The 26447-nt window shown below is 37.5% G+C and overlaps 1 protein-coding gene across 7 annotated transcripts in view; it reads right to left on the reverse strand.

Annotated features, from left to right (window-relative positions):
* The window catches only part of LOC142341626 (sodium/potassium/calcium exchanger 2-like), a 75862-nt gene that overhangs the window by 21131 nt on the left and 28284 nt on the right, over positions 1–26447 (reverse strand). For all 7 annotated transcript variants that reach the window (XM_075392727.1, XM_075392720.1, XM_075392724.1 and 4 more), the window contains exon 6: positions 11866–12099. In XM_075392727.1, the coding sequence (XP_075248842.1) occupies positions 11866–12099 (234 nt within the window). The remainder of the gene's footprint in view (positions 1–11865; positions 12100–26447) is intronic.

Raw genomic sequence — 26447 nt, forward strand, 5'->3', positions numbered from 1 at the left:
AGATCACGATGGTTCCATTTTGTAATATGACATATTCATTGAAAAACATTCCCTGTATTGGATTCCTACTTTCACGCAAACAATGATGTTGTGGTTCGTGTGTAATTTTGGGGCGATGTCTTCTGGGCCGACGTAATTTCGGATTTGGTCCCAGATGCTTGTCATGATTTTTAAGAAAATTCAGAATTGCTAGGTTTTGAGATTTGGAAATATCAGGGAAAGAAAAAGTAAATATGGTTTTTAAAAAAAGAAATTACAGGTCAAATTCGCCTTCTAAAAATTCGTCTTTGGTGTTTTGTAAGAAATTCAAAAAGGTAAGAAAATTTGGATGATCTGGTTCCAAAGTGATTTTTTTGTCTTGATTATTATCCAAGAAGTTAATCCAGAAGCATAAGGTGTTGCAGGGGAATATGAAGTATTCAGAAAAGACTGCAAGTTTTATATCAAAATCAGTAAGAAAGTAAGCATAAAGTGGAAATTGGGTTGGAATTGGAGAGATGTAAGGAATGGTGTCTTCTGATTGGTCAATTGTGGTGAAAGTTGGGGTTGGTGGATAAGACATGAGATAAAATTTTTAATGGAATAGAAATGCAAATATTTGAGGAAATTTACATGGAGTCATCTGAGAATGGAATGGGTGATGGGGGAGAAATTGGAATATAATTTAATTCAGTTGAATTGTGGTCTGATGTAGGGTCAGGGCTGTCGGGACTTTCAGAAATGGTTGGTTGCGATGGTTCTACTGCAACTGGTTCTCCTTCTGAGTTAAGATAGAAATTCACATTAATATAATTATTTCCCGATTGTATGCATTGTAGAATTGTTTGCCATACGGCTGATGTCTCATTCACTGTAAGGGGGATAAAAGAAATTGAATAAATATTGTTGACAATATTGTCCTGTTGCATGTTAATACTAATTATTGCTTCACGATCTGTAAAAAAGGCAATGCTGTATTCAGTAATATAAGCTGGCTGGCCGTTGAATGTAGTGTTAATGCGCGGCTCAACTTTAATTCTGAAGTGATATACTGGATTCATTATAAAATGTTTGAAATAGTGCAAAAGGTAAAATTTTAGTTGTAGGAAAATTGTTTAAGTTGTTTGAAATAAATTCCAAGTTTCTATCCGCGAAGAAATTGTAATAGGTTGAGAGAATGAACAGTTAGCAATGAAGAGTGTTGCTGGTAGTTAGCAGGCAGAAGGTAGTTTGAATGATTGATAGTGTTGCGGGGGAAGTGGGGGAAATTTGACATTTTGATTAATTGGGATTGTGGGGAATTATCCCTGGTTGGATTGACTAGTGTTCCATTATAGGCTGTCATTGTGATTGATGGACAGTTCGCCTTCCGGGTTAATGGATTTCCTTCTTTTTCTCGCTTTGACAGATAATTGATAAGTTTCCTTTAGGAGTTGCATCTTATTACTCCGTTGTTTAGTGCGTCAGTATAAATTCTTTTTAAAAATAAATTCGTCGCTGGATAAAATGGTAGGGAGCAAATCCCCGCCTTTAACAATGGAGGTTTAGGGGGAATTGCTCTGTAATTTTTCCTTGTTGATTTTTCTCAAAGAATAATTGCAAGTAATGAAAATTTCGGTTTAATACTCGAGTAATATCAAAATTTTGAATTAAGTTTTCGCAAATATAATGGTAGGTACTTTCCAGATGGAGGATGGGTCTCTCTGGTTTATTTAGGGCTATTATAAATGTTGTTAATTAATAATTTTTTTAAAAAATTTTTATTTTCAAGTTTTGTTTTCCTTGCTCACTGCTAACACAAAATTTCTAATTTGCGGCAGAGTAGAAGTGAGTGTAATTGATAACTTTTAACAAGTGACTTAGTTCAGTGGTTAGTATCTCTGGCCGTTGAGCTGGGGTTCCGGGTTCGAATCCCGGCGGGTTCCCGGTGCTTCCATAATGTGGGAAAATCTGGGAAAGGGCAAAGGGGTGTAAGGGTAAGCTAGGGTAAGGGTAAGGGGGTAGAGAAGAGGGGAAGGGTAAAAAAATTTAACTTTTTTTTCCTTTTTTTTATTTATAAGCTGTTTTTACGGACCACGCGGCCGTCCCACTTAGCGCAGTTGGTAGCGCGCTGCACTCTCATGCTGAAGTTGAGGGTTCGAGTCCCGGTCAGGTTTTTTTTTTAAACGTTTCCTGTATTGATTGTTCTGAGAGGGTACGCTCCGTAATGGGATATCGGTGGGTGTTCGGGTATATGTGTATAGATGGGCTGACTCGGAGCGGCAGGCCTGTTGACATGATCAATTTTGATAGTTGGTTCTTCGTTACGTTTTAGTCTCCTGATGTAGTCTCTTAGGAATGTGTAAGGAGTGCGGGGTTTATTTATGTTTTCTTCGTTTTGGTTTTCGAACTCAGTTTTAATTTCGAGTGGTAGTACTAGTGAGCATTTGTGCAGGGGATGTTCTGGATGTTCTTGTAGGTATTCATAGTCATTCAATGCGACAACTTGTACTGGTTTTGTTTTTATTCGCCGTCCTTCGTGTGTTATTCGGAAAGGGAAACGTCGGTGAAGTTTTGCCCATTTGTGTAAAAGATGCGAATAAGTTAGATGTAGTAATACGCTAATCAAGAAGGATAAAAATCCGAAAAGAAGAGACATTTTCCATGGTATGTACTGTTCGAATCGGTGTTCGAGTTCGGGCTTGAATGCTCTTATTCTTTCTAAAATTGGTTCGGCCATTTCTATTGATTTGCTGTTGGTTCGTCGTGTTTCCATTTGTTTAAACTCTGGTTGAATTTGCTGAAGAATTTGAATTTGTGCCTCAGATCTTGATGAGAAGTTTGGTAGTTCATCCAATGGGGGCAGTAGTTTGAAGAGTGTACTTATTGGATCTGGTAATTGAAAATCTAACCGTATTGCCGGTACTGTGTCACAAGCAGTGAGGTCTGAGCGAAGATGAACATTTGGTCCTCTAAGCTGTTTTCCACATCCCAGTGTGATGATACACACTCTGCACCCAGGATGCTCAATTAATTCTTGCTAATGGATTGCTGCCATTACCAGCGCTTTCGATGAGTGTATAATCGTCTTTGGACGATGTTATTAACCAACGACCGAAGCCGAGATTGCGTGCTTTTTCAGTCAACGGCAATTCTACTACATCCAGTTGACAGCGTTGCAATGCAAGTAGCTCGTCATCGTGGTAAAGTAAAGTAGCCATACAGGACTGATAAGTCTGTTCTGTTGGAATGGCTTTGGTGCATATTGCGTATTTTTGGGATCCGATACAATTTGCGAGCTCGTCTTCATCGATAAACGCTAGTTCTTCTCCGTCGTCTGAGACGGCCATGTATTTGGCTTCAAGTCGCCAAACTAAAGCTTTACCCGTATCCCCGTCCGGCATTGGGATCGGAATGGCATGCAATACGTTCATAACTGTACTTTTTGAAGCCATTGGAATTGCAAGTGTAAGTATAAGACCTGCGTCAATTGCCTCGACTTGTGTGACTAATTTCGTTTCATAGTACGAGAGAATCTCTTGGATTGGTACGGCTAGAGATAATCGATCCTGTTGTCCATTTTGTTGCAAATGAACAATCGTAAGAATTTCATGCAACTGCTCCCTTGGGACTAATGACATTGGTAATAGTTGATTCATGAGAGGCGTCAAGGCATTCAGTATGTTGATTCGAAACGTATAAAGGGCCGATCGGTATGTTTTGATGTTAGCAAGTATTGCTTGAAAAATATTGCTAAGTACAAGACTATGTTGATTGATTTGTTCTATTACGTATAAGTATTGGATGCAGTTTCTCATGTGGTGCACGTTTTGTCGTAACGCCTTGAATTGTCCTTCAGCAAGTTCCCAGTTCCTGTTTTGTGTCTCTATTATTTCGTTCTGGGCTTCTTTGATGGCTTTCAGTTCACCTGATACAACATAGAATTTTTCATTGTTTTGGATAGTTATTTGTTCGACATGATCGGTTAGGTATTGAAGATAAGCCATTGCTTGTCTGATGTTTTTCTGGTTTCTAGCCACTCTTTTGTCGCTTCCTCCAAACACTGATTTGATGAAGCATAGTAATTTGTCGCCTGTTCCTATTCCAATTCCCAGCACTGCGGCTGCTGCTGCGGCAGCCGCACCGCGGGGTTGTCTTTGCAGTGTTGTAGAAGTTTGAGTGTTTGCTCTTAGTAGTGTATTCATTTCCAATTTGAGGTTTACAATGTCGTGTTGGGCCTGTTGGTTTTCTATCATTGTTTGTTGCGCTATCCAGTGGAGGCCTGCTGTCGAGTCAGTCATATTTGTGAAGTTCAATGGGCATCCATAATTTTCTGAAGTCCACATTTTGTCTATCTCTTTTGTCAGGTTGATCAGTTTGTCTTCCACTGTTTTGTTATATATTGGGTAGGGGACCAGGATTTCAGTTTTGACAAATTTTTCTGTCAATAGAATTTTCTGATGAAGGTTGAATAATACTCCATCTTTTGTTGCCACCGATGGTTGGTTCGTTTTCATCAAGGGTAAAAGTTGTAGTAAAAATAGTACGATATTGAGCATTTTGCTAACTAGGTTTGTTTGTGAAATTGAATTAGAGTCTTTGTGCGACCGATTTTGAGGTACAAAATTTTGGAAAATGATTTAAGCTGTGTCTTTTTTCCTTTTAAATTAGGATTTTTTTTGGAGTGTTTTCATTGGTTGGTGACGTATTTAATGTGTATGTATAATAGAGAATTGGTGCTCAATTCCTATTGGCTGTCATCTTCGAAGCCAAAAGTTTGGTGAAGGTTTCCGTTGATCTCCCGACGGTGAAGTGTTAGCGGAACAATTCTTCGTCTGTTTTGAAGCGTTGGGCCAAGGTCCGCTAGTTCTCTGTTGGATACTCTTTGAGGAAGTGGTGAAGATGTTCTTGGGTTGTGTTGAGCAATAGCACTATTGCTCTCGTTATTTTCAATTTGTGAAATGGTGCCTCCTATAAGGGAGTGCTCATTGTTCTCGTCGGATCTCGGTTGTTGGACATCATCGCTTGAGGTTGTATTGTTGTAAATATCGTTGACCGAGTTGGTCCGGTAAAAGGTTTCGCCTGTAGTGTCTAATATTGGGGGCGTGTAGACGGGGCTATTAACGTCATCAAATAGATCGCCAAGATTTTCAGATGAATCGACCGTGAAGTCATTGAGACTCTGGTTTCGCGACTGTGAGCTTGTTGCTTGTGAGTCTGCAATGCTCTCATCGTGATCAGTTTCTGTTGTATCAATTGTCAGGTTGGGGTCTGGGATGTGGTCAAGTGGGAAGTGAGTTATTACTTTGACCTGTTCTTCCTTTGCTTTTTCTGATTGTTGCAAGAGGTTATATAGCGAGTTTTCTCGGGCCAATGCCAGATGATCATTTCTGCGGAGGTTGTATCGTCGATTTGAGCCAAAACGACTGTCGGACGGTAAGAAGTTTGAGTTATTTGAGAAGACGTAGTCTCCTGTATCAATTGATTCTGGTGTTTCTTGCGTGTTTGCGCTCCGAACTGAGCCTTCCACGAAGAATGCATCTTGGTCAAACGTCGGTTCGTGTGTCATATCATGAAATTGTATTGGCGGGTCTTCAGAAGAAAAATTAGCTGTTTGGATGTTTGAGTTGAAAGAAACTGACTGGACATCTAGTGTTGTTATGGGTAGCTGCATGTTGTCTTCGTTAATGTGGTGCCTGACTTGGTTGTCGAACAGCTGTGGTTCTCTCTCTTCTTCTGGTATGGTGGGATCTGCTTCAAAGTTTTCGGGGTCTACATGTTCGAGGTCTTCTACTTGATATTGAGGTTTCACAGGTCGAAGTCTCATTCGATGGATACATTGCGTGTAATTTGTGTTGGTATTGCGTACAATGTAGTTTGCATTCGTGAGCAATTTTTCTACTCTGTATAGTGGTATCCACCTGCTTTGCTGTTTATTCATCACTGCTACTTGTATTGTGCTTTTTGGGTCAAGGATCAGGCAGTATGATTTGGGTTTTAGTGGTGTGGCGTTGGCTTTTCTGTCATAGTACTTTTTATATTTCAGATAAGACGAGATAAGGTTGTCTTTTACGCTGGAGAAAAGCTCCGTAGTTTTGTCTTGTAGCTCTTTAATGCAGTCGTATTTTGGGTGAGACTCCCATAATTTTGTATTCTGAAATCTGAGGTCCAAAGGATTTATCGGTGTTCTGCCGTGAAAGACGTCAGATGGCGTGCACCCAAGAGCTGGTGCAAATGTTGTGTTGTGTATGAATACTGCAATGTCAACGTATCTATGCCAGTCCGAGGAAGTTTGGTTTTCGTTAATTCTCAAGATTTGTTTGAGCGGTGCGTGGTTTCTTTCAAGTAAGCCAATGGTTTGCGCATGTTTCAGTGTGCAATGTTTGAGCTCTACCTCCAATAGGTTTGCTAGTTCGCTCATTAATTCGGATGTAAACGCAGTTCCAAGGTCACATATGATTCTTGAGGGAATGTAGGAGTGTCTCAGAAAAATTGAGACAAGGGCTCGTGCTACGATGTCTGCGTCGCCTTTCATAAGAGGTGTGGCGAAAAGGTACTTCGAGAACACGTCAATACCTGAGAGAATGTACGTGTAGGGAGAAGGGTGCATCTTTCCCACCAGATCTATTAGTAAAAGGTCTGCTGGGAAGTTTTGTAGAGACAAAAGTGGTTGTAATGGAGGTTTCAATGCAGATGTTGATGCTGGTTTTGTTTGCAAGCATGTGAGACAGTTTCTGATATATTCTGTTAGGCGTTCAGTGAAGTTCGGGAAGTAAAATCGTTTTCTAAATTCTGCTATTGTCAGTGAGACTCCTTTGTGCCCACTCCAAACACTGTTATGAATTCTGTAGAGTACTTCCTTCTGTAAGTGCGACGGGACGCAATATTGTTTAATAAATTGGTTTCCAGTGTGGTTATAGAACTTGCGATGAAGGACGCCTTCTGTTATCGATAGTCTTGGGAACTGCTTGAGATACTTTTTTAGGTCACTGGATAGATATTGTCCTGTAGTTGGTGAACCTCTCTCAAACCAGAGCAGTACCCGTTTGATATCTTTGTCTTGTTGTTGTTCGGCACGGAGGTCTAAAGGTCCGTGCCCATGAGTGATGAATTCATCCAATGGGTTTTGTTCATGCATGGCGTTTATTTGTTGCGTTTCAGGTGCAAGAATTTGCAGTTGAACGTCAGCTCGAACATTCATTGGATCTTCTCCGCTGGTTTGTTTTCTCTCAAGTAAGTATGTTTTCATAATTTTGGGGGTATCGTCATTTTCTGAGCTGCTCAGATAACTGATTGAATTGTCAGGTGTATCTGCTGCTGTGTTGATTTCGATTTCGTGCATCGGTATGCGTGAGTTGATGCGTAGCTCGAGCTTCTCTTTCGGGTTTATGTGTATTCTCGACAGATAGTCCGCTGCTAAATTGGCTTTTCCGGGTATGTGTCCCAGTATGATGTCGAAGCTGAGTACATGATCGAGAGCATTCCAAAGTGTTGGCGGTATGATTTTTGTTTGAAAGAACCTGGTTACTGATCTGTTGTCTGTCAAAATGAGAATTGGTTTTTTACATCCCCATATAATATTTGCAAAGGTATCTAGGGCAAAGTGAACTGCGAGGAATTTTTTCGCATATATCGAAAGTTTGAGTTGGTTTGGGTGGAAAATTCTAGATCCAAAACTGACGGGTGCATAAATTTTCAGTTCCTGATTGTCATCATTTGTTGTGTAGTCTTCTATCATTAGTACGTATCCGGCTGCGTAAAAGGATGCATCAGCCATTATTACATATTGCTGGTCAACTTTGGGTAATCTGAGTGAAAGGTCACAGGCTGTTCTTAGATCATTTGTGAGCTTTTCCAGCATAACTTGGTGTTCTTCTTCTATCACGAAATTGGTGTCTTTCTTAAGTAGACGATAGAACGGTAAAAGTTTTTCAGCAAGTTCAGGGATAAAGGCTTTGTAAAATTGAAAAAATCCGATCATTCGTTTGACTTGTTTTGGGTTTCGCGGCATTCTGAATGTTTTCAGAAAGGTTGTAATCTTCTGTGTAATTGGTGTGAGACCCTCAGAGGTTATCGTATTACCAAGGAATTGTATTTCTCTGAGTCCAAATGCGCATTTGTCTGTTGCGAGTTTCATTCCTGATTCTCGGATGCATGTAAAGACTGCTCGAAGTTTTTCCAACATGTCGTTTGTGTCATGTGCTCCGATGCCAATGTCGTCGACGTACTGAAAGCATTTATCCGCTGTTATCACGGGGTCCAGGTTTTGACGCATGAATGAGCTAAAGGCGCTGACACTTCTGCTTAGTCCTTGGGCTAGTCTTTGAAAAGCATATGTTCTCGATGCGAAGTTGAAGGCCAGTAACTGTACTGATTGTTCATCTGCCATTGGTACAGAGAAGTAGCCGTGGCTGCCATCCATCTTGCAAAAGAGTTTCTTGCCGGCTAAGTGGGTGCCCGCATCTGCTAGTGTAGCTATCGGGAAGTTGTTATTGTTGTAGTCGTTTCTAATGAGATGGTTTATTTTTCTTAGATCTACTAATATTCTGAGCTTCCCGTTTGGCTTCCGTTTTGCAAATATTGGAGACGAGTAGCGGCTGAAGGGGAGCGTTGTTATGACTCCGTAGTACTGGAGAAGGGCTAGTTCAACAAGCAAATCGTCTTTGAGATGGATTGAAATTCTTTGAGTTTTTGAGTATACAAGTCTGTTTGTGTCTGGTGTCAATTTGACTGAGAATTTGTGAGTGTAGCCAATGTCAAGGCGGTGCCTTGTGAATATGTCATTGAATTCGACTAGAAGCTGTTCTGTTCTTTCTTTATCTTTGTCAGAGAGTACGCTGTCGCTCCATTTGAATGCGTTAAGAAAAGTTTTCCTGTCTTCGTTTTTCGAGAGTGGTTGAATTGCTTCAAGATTTTTAAATTTAACAAGTTCGTCATATATGCGTTTTTCAACTTCACTCATCTTCGATGTGTCGGGATTGGTTTCTGGGGTCGGAAACCAGAATCCGTTTTCGTGTTTTATTGTTATATGATTTATTTCGCCTTTTGCTGTTCTCTCTATAGACTTTTCTATTTGCTTTATTGTTTTCTTTGAGTCGCTTGATGGGAGAAGTTTTGGCTCAAGTGGTATCAGGTAGCGTGCTTGCTCTGGTGTGATGATTTCGAATGTTGCTACTGGAGAGTCTTGTCTAATGTGCAGTGGAACTTCTGTTGTATTGATTGCAAGTAGGGTGGTAGTTTTGTTTTTTGTAAGTTTGTCAAGCGTGCTTGTTAGACCAAGGCCCAGTTTTTCAAATTTGACAGTAGGCTCTACGAGTCCAATTTGTTCTTGTGCATCAGTTTCCTCCGATGGGATTAGTTCCAGAAATTTTTGTTCCCCAGGTGATAGCGTATAGGTTGTTTTGGTTTTGAGCATGATTTTTTTTCGGCTGTTGAGACGTTTTTGTTTGTTGTTGCCTTTTATGTGCATTAGATTTAGCTGAAAAGTAAATTCTGGTGTTTGGAGTAGTCTGTTGTGGGCATCAATAATAATCTCATTTTTATCAAAGAAGGGAAAGCCAAGAAGGATAGCGGAAAGTGTTTCAAACACCATAAACTGTTCCTCAAATTGTAAATGGCCAATTTTGAATGTCAGTTGGACTGTAAATAAAATGGGTGATTGGTGTAGGAAAGCTGTAGAAACGTTTATTTCAGGAGGATTTGTTTTTTCTGGTTTTTGGTAGAGGTTTCTGCTTATTTTATCAAAATGTTTCTTTGACATGGCGCTGCTGAATGCTCCAGTGTCTGCTACTGCTTTCATTATTAATGTTTCGAATTGCAGAGGTATTATGAATACATTTTCGCTATAGTTTGTCATGCTATCTGGTATATGTTGTAGAAAGACATGCAGGTTATTTAGTTTTTTGATTGCTGATTGAATGGCATGTTTCCATCGCGGTATGCTGGTTGACGTTCTGGACAATCTCGGGCAGTGTGCTCATTGCTAGCACATGTTCTGCAAAATGTTCTCATTGGTGTAGGAGATCTTTCGGTACGTCCATTACTTCGGTCGTTTCGTTGGAAGTTTGACCTTCCTCTCGGATAATTTCCTCGGGCTCTCTGAAAGCTTCCACGGTTACGTCCTCTGCTGTTGTAGTTGTTACTGTATCCTCGGCCATTTTGGTTTCCATTATACTGGTATGTTTGTCTGTTGTGGTTGTAGCCTCTGTAGTTATTTCCTCTTCTGTAGCTAGGGTACTGAGTACTCTCCACGCGCTGATGCGGTGGCTGTGCTACTTGCATTGATGCTATGCCTGCCGCCATTATGCTTTCTATGGCTTGGGCCACAGCAGGGTTTCCTGATGCGTTTAGTGTATTGAATGCCGTGGTGTATTGTGGTTCGGGTTTTATCTGATCAATTCTGACTCGTCGTTTGATGATAGCGCATAGTTCGTTTACAGTGATGTTGTCATTCTCTTTCAGCAACGCTTTCTTGTACTTGAAGGGCATGCCTTGAATGAATTGTTCTCTTATTCGTTTTGTTCTTTCGTCAGTGCGGTCTATGTGAGCTGCAGGATCGTCCACAATTGCGAGGTTGGCGAGGCGTTGCAGATCTGTGAGGAAGTCATCTGGTTGTTCTTTCACTGGATCAAACTTTCTCGATTGCAGATCGAGTTCAAAGTTTCTTCTTTGGTCTGCTCCTGCATATCGGTTGCGTAGTTGTTCGAGCGAATCGTCTAGATCGTTTCTTGTGTTTTCTGCGAGTCGAAGGTAATAGTTGAGTGCATTACCGGCTAAGTGTAGGTGGAGATATCTTGCACGTTGGTGGTTCGCTTCAGGAATTCTAGATACAGCAATGCTTGCTCTCAGTAGTCCTTCAAATTCAGGCCAGTTTTCGTTTGGTAGTCCTGAGAATCTTTTCAGATGTACGTGAGGCGGACTTGGATCTGCCATTTTCTTTTAGTCAGTTCGTTTTTGAAGTGTTTTTGTGGAAAGAGCAATTTGTGCGCTTCTCCAATTTAGCTGTGTCACAGATTTTGCAGTTTAGGCTATTTGGTTGGTCTTTTTTGTTCTTCGCTGCAAGTTTTTGACGTACTTTTCTGTCGATTGTTTTGTCGTTGAAGAATACGAACGGGTTTCTAGGATGATAGCCTTCCAATAGTGTCATAGAAGTACTGTTGTGGCTTGCGTTGTATTTTCTCTTTGCTAGCAAAACAAAGAGGTTGATGCTCAAATAATTTTGAATGGGTAAAGTTGGTTTGTGCTTGTGGTTTGGTTGATTTCTCGAATTCGGTAGTTTTGAAAGAAATTGTAAAGTTCTGAGTCTTTTGTAATACGGATCCGTTTGATATCGGTTTGATTGTCTTCTTGTGCGATAAAATAAAGGCTAATTCCGGTGTTTGTTTTTCTAATGATTCGAAGATTGTAAGTTTTTCCGTTAATGGCTAATTCCATCAGTTGCAAATTTTTCTTTCTTTTTAACAGAAGTAAGCGTTCAACATCTCTGTCGCCATATGATAACTCTCTTCTTAGTTTGCTTCTACCTTTTCTATCTTTTTAGAGGCGGCTGTGTAGGTGCTAGTGCCAAGTGCTATATTGTATGGAGACGAGTTATCGTTGCAATATCCTTTCTAATAAAGGCTTTTAATTGCAAGTTTTTGCTAAGTGCTATTCGGAGCGCGGGTTCGGTAAAAACGCTCTTTTTCTGCTACAAGTTTTCAATTCAAGTAATTTATTAAGCAACTGAACTGTACTGAGCAGAATCGTCTGTATGAATTTCAAGATAATAAATGCGTGCTGTATGAATTTACAAAAGTCTTTTTCAACCAATCAAAATTTAGCATCGTCATACTTACTTATTCAAAACACTAACTTTATTCTCAATGCTACACAAAATAGCAAAAGTTGAACTAATAGATAAAAGCTTACTTTGATTGAAGCTTCGATGGCCAAGTAGATGAGCCACGGAATTGGCAAACCCACGCAGATGTCAAAAAGATTGCTTCCAATGGAGCTGCTCAGTGCCATGTCTCCGAAACCCTTGGATGCCACGAGGTAACTCGTGATCAGATCTGGAATGCTGGTCCCGGCGGCCAAAAGGGTCAGTCCCATGATTGAACTTTCTATGTCCAGAAGAAACCCAATTCTCTCCACCCACCACACCTAATTTACATAGAAACAATACCGTACGTAATTGTCCTCGCCTTTTCCTTTGATTAATTAACCAACTTTCTGTCTTAGCACTTCTCAATAGAAACAATTAGCAATCAAAACATCGATTCAAATAGCGTACAAACTGATGATGAGATTCCCTTTCTCTCAAAGGCAGATGAAGCCTTCTTCTCAAAGCCAAGAAAGCACATCTAATTTTTTGTGTTTTCCGACGTAATATAACATAAGTAAGTCAGAGTCATGTTTTAAACACATAATCGCCTTTTCATCCGTGTTCTAGATGCCGCCTTTTCTTCAGACAAAACTAGGATATGATTTATTACCCACACGCAACCAAACAACTCGGTTGATTTCAGTCCAATCACCCATATGCGGATAGTCATAAGAGAACATATAAACAATGTTAGAAACAAATCGGTTCTAATTCTTCACCTAATAAAATTACCGTGGAAAAAATTTATTTCATTGACGCCCTTAGAAGACTGCACTCAGACGCCAGATTAAAAGCATCACTTAACAAGCAGTCAAGGCAAGCCCATTTTGTTTCCGTCTATACTGTTGAAGAAACCATAACCACTCCCCAGCAGAGACAACAGCGTTCGTCATATAACAGTTGAATGAACAGTGAATTCACCAACCAAATGACAATCCACAATTGATCTATTATCCCCAATTGAAACAGTTGTACCACACTGATGGATTAAAAAGAAAGATCGTTTCAAAGCGAGTGAGAGGAGGTTCACAATTTTGACATTGCAATAACTCATGAGGCTCTGAGAAAATCTCACTATTTTGTGATATATTATTGATATCCAGTGAAGAATTTTCTGTTCAAATAAAATAATACTAAACCGCTTTAATCGGAAACAAGAGAACCCCAACAATGCAAAGAGTGTTTTCAGGAAAGCCAAAAAGATCAGAATTTTTGTTAAAAACTGGCATTTCGTCAAAAGTAGCTGTGAGGATCTTGATTATATAACAGAAACTTCTGAAGCAAGAGTAAACATATCCGGCAGATTGCCATAAAATAGCCGCCGCTGACCCCCTTGGGACCAATTGGGATTAAAACAAAAAAGAAAGCCAGAGATACAAATTGGCAGCCTTTTTTCTAAAAGGCAAAAGTGTTCGATGCGAATTTCGTGTGTAGCTAAAGTTAGAATATAAAATTATACTTAATTCAACTAACTTTATTCAACTTAACAACTAAAGTGAAGGCTAATAAGCTTACGACTAATGCCAGCAATCAATCGCTCTAACGAACTTTGATAAACTATTGCACTATGACCGGGCTTTATCGTGTAATCGCGTTTCTTTTGGTTTTGCTCTTTTGACCTTGACGGTATTCACTATATTGCGTAATTCAATGAGTAAAGAGAACCCCATTTATTTGAAACAGTGAGAGATAATTGATAAGGTCAAGCGTCAGGGTCGTGACTTAGGTAAAAAAAGAAACAAGCTCAAAAGGCAAAACGATAGAAAAAATTCATCCGCAGTCAATTTCCGTCGCATTGAAATATTTACTTCATTGAACTATTTACTTCGAAAAAAAAACTGGAGTCAGATTTTTAAAGTTGAAAAACCTATATGTTATTCTTAGCTTACTGTGGGACATCATGGATATTGAATCCATGACCAGCTGATTGGTATACAAAATAATAAGAACGAGAAATACAAGGAAACGCAAATAAAGAAGAAAAGGAAGGATAGAATGCAAAAATTTGAAATCCTTAAGTAATTTTTTCAACAAATTCTCTGCAAGTTGCGCTACGTTCTGACAATTGTTCTGCACAAACAACTTAGATACAATTTCAGTATTTTCCGTGTAAAAAACACGAGGGAAACAAACTTTTTCAAAAAACACGAATGTTCTATTTAGTTGGGTAACATAACGCCAATAAAAATTCTATGCTTCCATAATAGTAAAAACGCACATCAAACACATAAAAATAAGCATTTCAACTCATAAATGTAACCAAAAAAATGCACAAGAAAGAGGAGAAAGTCAGAAATATATCTTTGACAAAGTTATTATTGATATCAATCGAATTAAATAACATCCAAAGCCACCGTAAACACTAACTGCAACCAACACACTTGAAGAACAAAACCGATAAAAAATACGGCTATATCGGCAAAATGACAAACATACCCGGCAGATTGCCGGAAAATAGCCGCCGTTGATTCCAATAAGCATGACTGGGATTGAAATAACAGAAGATATTGAAAAAAAAAAGATTTTCGTACAAAAACATTTTTTTAAGTCCGATTTATTTTGATGGCATTTTTTAGTTGAACATACTTCTGTTTCTTAGAGAGAGGTTACAGGGGCTACTATCAATAACAATCAGCATTAGAGAGAGGTAACTAAGACTTATAGGACCGACGTTCAAATAGCGGGCATCTAAAATTGGGCTTTATGGGTTTATCCCGTTTCTATTTCCGACTTCAATTTTTTATACTGACTTTTCATTTTGAATTGCTTTGCTGAGCAACTGATGTTCAAAATCACTTTTACCATAATGAAAGAAGAGAGAAACTAGCCTAGAGAAGTCAAAAAGATTTCACGCAAAACGTTGAAAAAGCGGCAAAATGAGGTAAAGCGAAACATTTTTTTATTCGACGAAGTAAAAAAAAAAAAATAGGAGCGCTATAATAGCCGGCTGAGAAGATGAGGGCGGCTATTAAAAATATCTAAAAATTGCATCTAAATGTTTAATATAAATATACCTTCAAAATCGTCAAAAAAATCCTCAGCGTACCATTCTTTGTTATTAAAAGTGCGAATATCCATTTGGGCTGATCAAGTTAGCTATTGAACGTTTTGAAAATGTCGCAGCACGAGGAAAAAATATCTACTCAGTTAATGAAAATTTTCTGACGCCCACTTCTCTCGCTCTCGCTCAGAATGCATCAACAAAAACCACTCTAACTTGCTCCCTTTTTTAACTTTAGTTCAACATTATGACTGAAACACTTGATTTCACGTGCGGCATTACTTTTTACACCCGTTTCAGTGACTTCTAACCAATCAGAAGAAACAAAATAAACATACCCGGCAGATTGCCGGAAAATAGCCGCCGTTCATTCCAATAAGCATGATTGGGATTGAAAGAATAGAAGATATCGAAAAAAAAAGATTTTTGTACAAAAACATTTTTTAAGTCCGATTTATTTTGATGGCATTTCGTAGTTGAACATAACGTACTTCTGTTTCTTAGAGAGAGGCTACAGGGGCTACTATCAATACCAATAGGCATTAGAGATGGTAACTAAGACTTATAGGAACGAAGTTCAAATAGCGGGCATCTAAAATTGGGCTTTATGGGTTTATCCCGTTTCTACTTCTGACTTCAATTTTTTATACTGACTCTGTTCATTTTGAATTGCTTTGCTGAGCAACTGATGTTCAAAATCAGCTTCAGCAGAATGAGAGAAGAGAGAAACTAGCCTAGAGAAGTCAAAAAGATATCACGCAAAAAGTTGAAAAAGCGGCAAAATGAGGTAAAGCGAAACATTTTTTTATTCGACGAAGTGAAAAAAAAGAGCAGGACAAGTCCTGACGTACAATTCAAAGAATTTTCATTGACTAAACAGAAAACTAGACCTAGAACGGACTATGAATGGATTGGTAAAACCATTTAGAAAAAAACCGATCCAAAAAACGAAAAAACAGTAAAAATCGAAGTCAAATTGCCGCATGTAAACAAAAAAAACACTAGCGAGAAAGCGAATTTTTGTTCAAACACCATTTTCTCACTCTACTTTAAATTTGGAGCGAAAAAAATTCACGCCGCAAAACCACTCGCTTTTTCGCTCCATTTCCTGTTTCGGCGTGACCAAAATCACTACTGCAATTTGACTTCAAAAATCATGAAAATGTGTGAACAGATCTTAAAAAAAAGAGACAGCGCCCCAATATAATTCAAATTCTTTGAATTGTAAAAAAAATAGGAGCGCTATTATAGCCGGCTGAGAAGATGAGGCGGCTATTAATAATCACCGTAACTCCTCTTTGAGTCGTAAAAGGAGCGCCGACAGCTCTAATAGCTTTTGAGAGGCCGATTGCTATTTAAAACCGACAAATCCAATTTAATGGAAAACCCGTTAACTGAACCTCGCGGTCAAATGAATTGGTCTGAAGTCACTGGCGTTCCTTGAAACTAGCTTAGAATTTGAGAGGATAGCATCAGTGGGCCTCATGTGACCGAAAAGTGAGGTGAATGCGAAAAATGTGGTTGGAGAAATGGCAAGTTAAAAAATACCCTTTACGCCCTGAATTGATGCCACTTCAGCAGTTCCGGAGAAGTACACCCTTAGAGAATAATTATTTGCTGGCGTAAATGCAGACAAAACCAATCAACCAAAAATATTTTTAAAAATCATATCCCAAATAATTCTCACTCATAATGGTCTTTCGAGCAATTATTAGTTTGAAGTGACGCTGAATAAAACCTTAAGCAACAGTCCAGAAATTAAACTGCATTAACTGGTATTACCTACTTTTTCATGACTGCAGCACTAATCAAAACTATTTATGAAACCATGCATTAAAACACTCCGTAGCTTCCTCGCAAAAATCAACACTCAAATTTAATTTTAATTGACTTTCAAAGTCGGCAAACGTGCTAAAAGAGCGCCCCAATATTTAGGCTAATAGAGCTCTGATAGAGCTGGATTTCCCTATTTACAGAAAGTAGAAAGTTGCTAGAAAATAGCCACGATAGCTTCGTAGATCTGCAGTGTAATATGTAAGTCATGTAATATTCGTTCACGACTGACATTAACACGGTCAAACGGTACTACACTACCAACACCGAGTTTAGGACTCCTCAACAGAATCCACGAGCATCCATGAGTTTTAACGACTTTAATCAAAAAAGGTTTCCAAACAAGCGTAGCTTTAAAAATAGATTTAAAGAATTGTCTTTGACATCTCCTAAATCATGATTAGACAGTCGCTAACTTCAACTGCTTCAGATTTAAGATTCAGATGCAGCTTAAGATTTTGAACAACTTTTTTCTTAAGTTGTCCACCTGGCCTTTCAAAGTCGGCAAACGTGCTAAAAGAGCGCCCCAATATTTAGGCTAATAGAGCTCTGATAGAACTGGATTTCCCTATTTACAAAAAGTAGAAAATTGGTAGAAAATAGCCACGATAACTTCGTAGATCTGCAGCTCAAGATTTAAACATAACCGGCAGGTTGTCGGAAAATAGCCGCCGTTGATTCCCATAATTCTCTTGGGATTGAAAGAAAAGGAAAAAATCGACAAAAATTGAATTTTGTATAAAAGCATTTTTAAGTGCGATTTATTTTGATGTCATTTCGTAATTGAACATACTCCTGTCTATCAGTGAGAGGCTACAGGGTCTAGTATCAATACGAATAGGCATCATAGATAGTAACTAAAACTTATGAGAACAAAGTTCAAGTACTGGGCATCTAAAAATGGGCTTTATGGGTTTATCCCGTTTCTATTTCTGACTTTGATTTTTTTTATGCTGACTCTCTTTATTTTGAATTGCTTTGGTGAGCAGCTGCTGTTTAAAAGGACTTTGAGCAGAATGACAGAAGAGTGAAACTAGCCTAGAGAAGTCAAAAAGATTTCACGCAAAATGTCGAAAAAGCGGCAAAATGGGTAAAGCGAAAAAAGTTCGACGAAGTAAAAAAAAAACAAAATAGGAGCGCTATAATAGCCGGCTGAGACGAGGGCGGCTATTAAAAACATAACCGAAAACGCCGGAAGACTTGCCCTCGAACGACTAATGGGAGCTCTAATCTATTGTAGGCTGCTTCAGTCGGGTGGATGGGGACTAAAATTGGTGAGGGGGCTTCAAATGACGTCATTATAGGCTATTGCCATTATAACCACTAATGAAATTTAAAGTGTAAAAATTGATACCAATTTCGGCGCACGTTCCGTTCAATTTTAGTAGTGAACTGCCGCCACTTGAGGTCAGCTGCTCAAAATTGCTAATGAGAGAGAAATTTAGACCACGCAAAACGAAAAAGTCCAAGTGCTCAAACGTCATTCGAAAAGTCAAATCGGTCAAGCGAAAATTTTTCATAAAAAGACCAACACAATTACAATAATTGCTTCAAACTTCTTTCGAGACCAATTAAAAATTGAAGTTATTCTGGCATCATATGGTCGAAACAAGAATCTTGATGAAATAAAAAACCAAGAGAAGTTCAATAATAGCCCCAGCAACCACTTTGCGGCTTTTAAATAGTACCCTAACAGTTTTTCAGTTCCCAATAGTTTTTACCTTCACTAAGATTTCAAGCTGAATTTTTCAATTTTAACCTCGAAACAGATCTGAAGAGCACCAACGCATAATAACTGTCCATTTAAATCACAGAAGTGCATCGGCTGTAACAGAAAAACCTAAAATTGAGCATCCTAAATCCCAACATAAATACTATGAAACATAGTGACGCGACGGGTTACAGTTTGAAATTTATTTTTAGAACGCAAGAATTAATTACATGAAAAACAAGAAGACAAATGTAGGCATAAAAAGAGGAAGTTTTTGCAAGCTTCTAATAAGACCAAACAAATTGAAAAATTCCAATTAGTGTTCGCCTTTAATTTATATTTGCCCTAATTAACATCAAAGCTGGCAAGTCAATAATTGTTGACAAATTTTTCAACTTAAACTTGTCTCCTTTCAAGCTAGAACAATTGGGCTTACCAATTTAACATTGAGCTAATCTAAGTCAAATTTTCTCCGTCAAATTGTTTTGTTCTCACATAAAAACCAAACCAATCAAGGAACAAAGGCCTTTTGTTCACGTTTGAAAACAAACAAAGCACAAAGGACGCATTAGTCAAGATTACGTTTTGTACAGCGGCTCAACTTTTCCTGTTCGAGCGATCGCCTCGGTCGCGTCTGATCTGCAAGACGGCAGAGGGGAAATTGGCGTAGTTTTGATTTGGGATTAATTTTTAAGACTAATTCAGCAGTTGAACATTCAAATGAAATTGATGTCTAGCTCTTTACAGCGGACAAAAGCCACGGCTGCTCTGTTGCTACATTAGCTTGCACTCTTTTAACTTCTTTGTCAAATGACGTGCGTCTTTTGTGTTCACATCTGGGTCTAAATAAACTAGCTACCCGTTAAGAACAACCTCAATTTTGATAGATCAATATTCGATGAGCATAAGCCTTGAAAATAAGAGTTAAATCTAAAAATTGATATTCGTTCAACCAGAAAGCAAACTTAGAAACATAACCAGCCGGAAAATAGCCGCCGTTGACCCCACTGACGTGCGTTAAGATTGAAAGACCACTATAAGAGAAAATAGGTGCTACTAAAAATGATTGGAAATTCTATCCTTATTCTTAAATAAAAATTAGAACATCAATGTCTTGCAACTAAAAGAGCTCGTTAATAACCTAGCTCGGGTAACCTATTAAAAAATCAACTAAAATTCATAGTCCCAAATTATATTTAAGAAGTGTGTACAGAAGTAATTTTCTTGAGAGGTAAGTCATGTAATATTCGTTCACGACTGACCTTAACACGGTCAAACGGTACTACACTACCAACACCGAGTTTAGGACTACTCAATAGCATCCACGAGCATCCATGAGTTTTAACGACTTTAATCAAAAAAGGTTTCCAAACAAGCGTAGCTTTAAAAATAGATTTAAAGAATTGTCTTTGACATCTCCTAAATTATGATTAGACAGTCGCTAACTTCAACTGCTTCAGATTTAAGATTCAGATACAGCTTAAGATTTTGAACAATTTTTTTCTTAAGTTGTCCACCTGGCCTCGTCATAAATAAAAATTTCCATTATTCAATAGCAAACGGTGATATAAGCATTCTGCTTTTGACGTTCGATGGTTATACTGACCAACACTACAAACAGCAATTCTGTGATTTCCACAGAGGGAGCTGTAACCTAGAGCACTTTTTTGTTCTGAATCGTTTTTTTTTCGCAATATTTTCTTTTCTTTTTAAAATTTTGAATTTTTTTTAAAAATACTCTGCTTATTATTGTGTTTTATCAAAAAGCGAGTGATGCAAATACAAGTATAAAAAGCTTGGAGAAAATTGGCTATGCTTTGCTGCAGTCGCGCTTTAATAAATTTTCTTTCATACCTGAAAGAAAAAGAATGACGTTAAAAAAGAAATTAACACTGTTTTACTACAAAACATTAGATCTCTGTCCAAAAACTATGACGAAATCAAAATATTTGTGAGCGACGAACAACAACCTTTAGTTTAATGCATAACGGAAACATGGTTAAATAACAATGATAGAAAACAATTGTTTATTACTCCAAATTATAAAACCATAATAAGCGCAGAGAGGGAGAAAAGAGGTGGCAGGGTTGGTATTTAAGTGTAGTGCTAAAGCGAAATTCTTTGGAAAGCTGGAGAAAAACTCTGTCTAGTCTAGCTCTATACTTATCAACCATAGAGAACTTGAAGCCGTTGTAAGCTGTATTTACATGCCCCCTAGTTGCTCTAATGAGATAACTTTTCATACATTGGGAAATTTGTTGTGAAATTGTTGTGAAACGAGATGTGAAGTCTGTGGTGACTTCAATGCAAATGTTCTTTCATAGAGGAAGAAATCAACCAGCTAACATCCATCTTGCAAGCAAACGAACTAACACTGGCGGGACCTAATACTGCAACTCGGGAGACAAAAATAACACAAACCTTACTTGATCTGTATTTCACAAATTTCCGTTCCCTATAAAAAGTCAAAAATTGCGGTGAGTGATCACTATTGCGTTGAATGGCAGATGCAGGAAACGAACGCACGGGATATAGGTAAACAACTCTGCAGTTCGCACATATGGTCAAAACTGCAAAACCCCAGAATCATTAAAAAATTAAGAACAAATGTTGAGGCCTACGTTGAAAAATTTTTAGCAGACGGACTACACAGTAAAAAATCCAAATTTCATCTAAAAGAATTACAGGAATTCTTGAAAAGAGAATAGGCTCAAGTGGTGCCAGTATAGAAACTTTCAGTCAACAAACAATAAAAATTGGATTGACAATGAAGTTAAAAACGCTGCTTCCAAGAACAGCCATTCAACACAATTGTACCTCATAGAAAAATCTGACAGAAGCCAAAAAAGTATTACGAACAATCAAAGTTAGTAAAAACCTAGTAAGGTCAAACATGAGAAAATTTTACCAAAAAATGCATAAGAATGCCAGCAGCGGCAATAGAAACTTTTTGAGATCGTAAGAAAGCTGTCGGGTGACCCAAAGCCAACACAACCATGTATTACTGAAACAAACTTGGAAAAATTCAATATTTTTTTTCCGAAATAGGCGAAAAATTGGCAGCTAAAATTGATAGTGACTTGATAACAAGCACAACCAAAATATTTGTACGTAGCATGTTTCTGTGCAAAAGAACATATGAAATGATAAAACTTCTCAGGCAATTAAAAAACAAATACAACGTTGATGCCTTTAATCTTAACAACTATTTTCTAAAAAGTATTGCTTCCTCAATAGCACCTTTACTATAAGAAATTTTAAACAAATGCATGAAGTTAAGTTACTATCCCAAACGCTTGAAAATAGCGAAAAAAATTCCAGTTTTCAAAGATGGCGATAAAACTGAGCCATCAAATTACAGGCCAATATCCATTTTACCTGCAATTGGAAATATTATACAGCAAGAGTTGTTTCTTTCGTGAACAAAGAAAATGTCCTAACCAAAAATCAATTCGGCTTCAGGGACCAAAGCAGTACAATTAATGCAATCGTAGATCTTGTTGAGAACCTGAGAACAAACTGGATAAAGAATACAGCGTGAGCTATATTCACCCTCCTTGACCTCAAAGAGGCCTCTGACATTGTTGACCACACAATTTTTTGAAAATCTTCGAATTGCGAATTAAGGGGGCCTGTCCTAGAATTACTGAAGTCCTATCTCAGTAATAAAAGTGCAATTTAACAAAATTGGGGTAAAAACAGTCATTATCACAGAATATCAGATTTGGCGTACTCCAGTGGCTCGGTCTTCGGACGTTTGTTATTTGTTATCTATATGAATGATATTGATTTTGCTACAACGCGAACTGGCACTATTTCGTATGCAGACGATACTGTGATTTACACCAAAGATGACCTAAAAACCAAAAGTGACGAGCATAAAAAAACTGGAAAGATTTGCAATTGGGCTCAAAAGGATCACCTCACATTGAAAGCTGATAAAACAAAGTTAGGTTTTACAAAAACAAAAAACCCATCACCTAAACACTCTAAAGATTGGTTGACAACACGGAAATACACAATGTGTCAGTGAATAAGTATCTTGCGATCCTACTTGACAAAGACCTTAGTTTCCTACAAATTGCTCAGTCAATGGGGGAAAACTAACAACATTCTGTTCCTTATTCTGCCGTTGGAGTAAATTTTTAAGCACAAGGGAGCTTGTAAAGGTTTATACAACATGTGTGCTGCCAATTGCTCAGTATGGAGTTCTAATATTTGGATGTGAAAATACAAAATACTGAAACCACTGAACATGATGATAAACAGAATTGGTAGAATCTTGACTTTCAAAAGGAAAAATGAATCCATACAACAACCAGGAGAAAACTACTCATTTACAATGTACAGAGCTACACCTCTATGAAATTTTGAAAACAGCATTAAAAATAATAAGGTGCGAAAATTCAGTTTCATGTCTAGAAAATTTAATTCCCAAAGATGAGTTTTTTTAGAATTACGAATTCTCGAACGAGATCAAGGAAACTTTGTCTACTCAAAAATAAAGGACAAATTTTCTATAAGACCTAAAACCAGGCAGATGATAAACTGCTTACTAGCATATTTTCCAATCTTTGTAAATAACATTCGTACTAAACCAAACTAACTAAATCTGTATTTTTTGTCAGCGGTAACTTTCCTGTTTTTCTTGTCAGCAACTACCATAGTCATTTCTCTTCCGCTTGAGACACTTGGAAACAAGCCTTCATAGCCTAATAGTGATCTCCCAGGTGATATTGATTTTCTCTCGATGTAAATATACATAATTAAGATATTTTTTTTCTATTGACCTCTGGAAACAATTTAACATAACCGACTAACGTCGGGCGAAGTGCTATCAAACGACCGGCGAGAAGTTGGCTTGGTCAGTAGCTAGCTACGGTTTAGTGAGGCTAGGTTAGGCACGAGTCGACTGAGCAACTTTTAGTTTTCTAGCTTTGTTAATAAATCAATCAAATAAAAAAAAACTGATGTTTTAAAAATTGGCAAAATATTGCAGAATTTAAAGAAGCTTCCGGATTTCCAAGTAAAAACGTTCAAAACATTTTTTTTGTGTCTGAAGCTATGTCAAGTAACCCATCTGCAAAAATTTAAAAGTTTCAATGGCCAGTAATCATTGTTAAACTCAGAAAAGCTCTAAAAATATTCAAAACTTTTGAAAACAATCGCAATTCTTAAAAAAAATCTTGCTAAAAATCAGCATATTAAAATCTTCAAAACCATTTCATTGTCTCAAAAGACGATCCAGTATCCCTATTTCAAGGTTTAAATGGTTTCACTGGCTCAAAGATTCAGAAACTTGGAACAAGATAATTTTCCAAAAATTCAAAAACACGTTTTAATTTTATCAAAAAATTGATAAAGCTGGAGTCAATAAAATAAATATTCACAACCATTCTCTCAACTCTAGAAACTATGCAACAGCTTATCATCAAAACTTGTAGGAGATCACTGGGACCCTGGTGCCGAAAAAATGATAAAAAATTCAAAAAATTTTTTTATTGGTTATATTAAAATCTTGAAAAACATTCCATTACATCAAGAAGCTGTGCAGTAACCTATAATAAAACCCTAGAGGATGTTATGTGGCTCTTGAGGCTGGAGAAACCTAAAAATTGACAAATTTCAAAAAACTTGGAAAATTGCAAGTTGCATAAAAAACTGCTAAAATTCGTGATATTAAAAGTTGAAAACTAATCCATGCCCAAAAAGGGAGGAGGAGGAGGGGGATGGCAACAGTGTGTTCGGGGGGGGGGGGGCAACAGCGCTGTGGGGGGGGGGGGGGGGGGTGCGGGCTCAAACTGTTTTGGAGACTTATCAAGCAAAAAATCGCATAAAAAAGACCAACAGGACTAATATAATTGCTACAAACTAGCACTCATAATTTATGATTAAATCATACACAAACTAGCACTAAAATCATAATTTAGGATTAAATTATACTCAAAAATAAATCTTAATCACACTTATTAAAGATCAATTGCGTCAGCTATCGACACCCTACCATAACTTTAAACGATAACCATTTTGGCAACACATAAATTTTGATCGTGTCTAGTTTGCGTTTGATCAATTTTGAAAAACTTTGAACATTGAAAGAAACTGATTGTGCATCTTGGAACGCCAACTGATGTTAAGTTAGGAATAATTTAGCACTACTGTTTCTTCTAAAACGCTAATACAATTGAAGAAGCCTCTTTGAAGTCTGATATCGGATTTCAACAATTCAGTTCAAATTTAAGAAACAAAGCCATTTTCCGGACGTTTCAGATGACTCGAACTTAAATAGACGCTTTTTGAATTTCTAAATGAAGATTTTGAATGACTTAGCATAATTTGGTACACAGTACCGACGACTACCTTGAAAATAAAGGCGGAATGTACAAAATATGGAAATATGAAAGATACGCTTAAATTAGCATGAAATGGAAATCGCAAGATTAAGTTTGGAAACAGTTTTTTATCAGTTCAAACAAATATAAATTCAAACAAATATAGGGAAACTTTTAGTTCTTTTAACAGAAAGACAAATAAACTGAATTCATCAAAAAAAAAACATGAAAACGTTGGTTTTAAATGGTAGTCTTTGAACCAACAAATTTAATCTAACTTAGAGCGACGGGTTTATTATACCTTTTAATAATATATCAAAAAATATAGACAAATAACGCGAGTTTTTACATCGAATTGAGAGCACAAGCACTTGAAAAAGACAGGCCGACAATCGTGAACTTCAAAAATAGAGGCTTTTGAGAAACCTATGAAGCATACTTGATCTTTGTACTGTTCAAGGACCTTGCAGAAGAACTTGAGAAAAGACGTTCTCACTGGCGGCATGCATACAAATACTGCATTTTAATATTTTACAACTGAATACTTCAGGATAAAAACTGTTGCATCTTTGATCCGACAAACGGTTAAAAACATTGTCATATACACAGCTATCAGGAGAGTTTGCTAACTCGTAAATTCTAGCCTCATTTGCGGGAACTGGCAAAAAAAAATTATTTCATTGTACCGATATGGTATTAAATTGCACCATAACACCATTTCAACTTCGTTTGAGAGCATTTAGTTATGTTAAAAAAGACTAATTGATTATTTTCTTTATAAATTTGAAAATCATTGTCAAGTTTGAAAATCATTGCGTATAATTTGACATTCAATTAATTCAAAACAGATTATTTGCTAAGGAGTCTAAACTGAACGCTCCTCGAGATAAATTAGCCAAAAAAATTACATGATAAAAATTCGCATATTTGAAAAATTTGCCGTATTAGGCAGTGAACGCATAAATAGCCCTTTATGACTGTCATATAAATAACTCATCAGTTTTTGATCAATGCTTTTGACGAATTCGAACAGACAGAAATTTTGGCTGTTTACCCAAGATTCCATGAATGAAGCTAATCTTCGACAATACTTAAGCTTAAATGATAGCCGAAAGAGTCAAATCAAACAAATCTCTTTTATCTTTAAAAAAAAACCCAGCGGAGTTACGATACGCAAAATGTTTTAGCAAAAATTTGAATGACGAATAGAAAGAAAAAGTGGACAAAATTAGTAAATATAAGCAGAAGGTTTGCTAAGCTCTAAACCTTCAATAACTGCAATAACAGTTAGGCGGCCGCTAAAATGTGAATAACATAGCTGGCAGATTGCCAGAAATTAGCCGCAATAGATTCGTAGCTCGGCAGTCTAAAAAAAGTAAAAAAGACAGACCAAAGAAAAATCGTCTTTTCATTGAAGGCTGATCTGTTATATTTTGATTAAAAATGTGTATAAGTTAAGGCTGCCTCTATTAGCTGATCTCAAATAACCTTCATTTAGAGTAACACATACCCATTTGACCTTAACTCTTTGAATTAAAGTAAATAAAAGTCAATTTCAAAGTGAGGAAGTCATTTTTGAGAGTGAGGTAAGTCAAGCGTGACCAAAAATTTAATCACGCGAATGAACAAAAAAACTCGCTCCACTAAAGCGAAAAACGACGTCACACATGCAATTCAGTTGAAATTGCATGAACGAATGAACAGAAAGTGGCTGTGACGTCATATGGTCGTAACAAAAATCATGACGAC

The sequence above is a fragment of the Convolutriloba macropyga genome, chromosome 6 (assembly GCF_964194025.1).
Source record: "Convolutriloba macropyga chromosome 6, txConMacr16.3, whole genome shotgun sequence".
In the NCBI taxonomy this organism is placed as follows: domain Eukaryota; kingdom Metazoa; phylum Xenacoelomorpha; order Acoela; family Convolutidae; genus Convolutriloba; species Convolutriloba macropyga.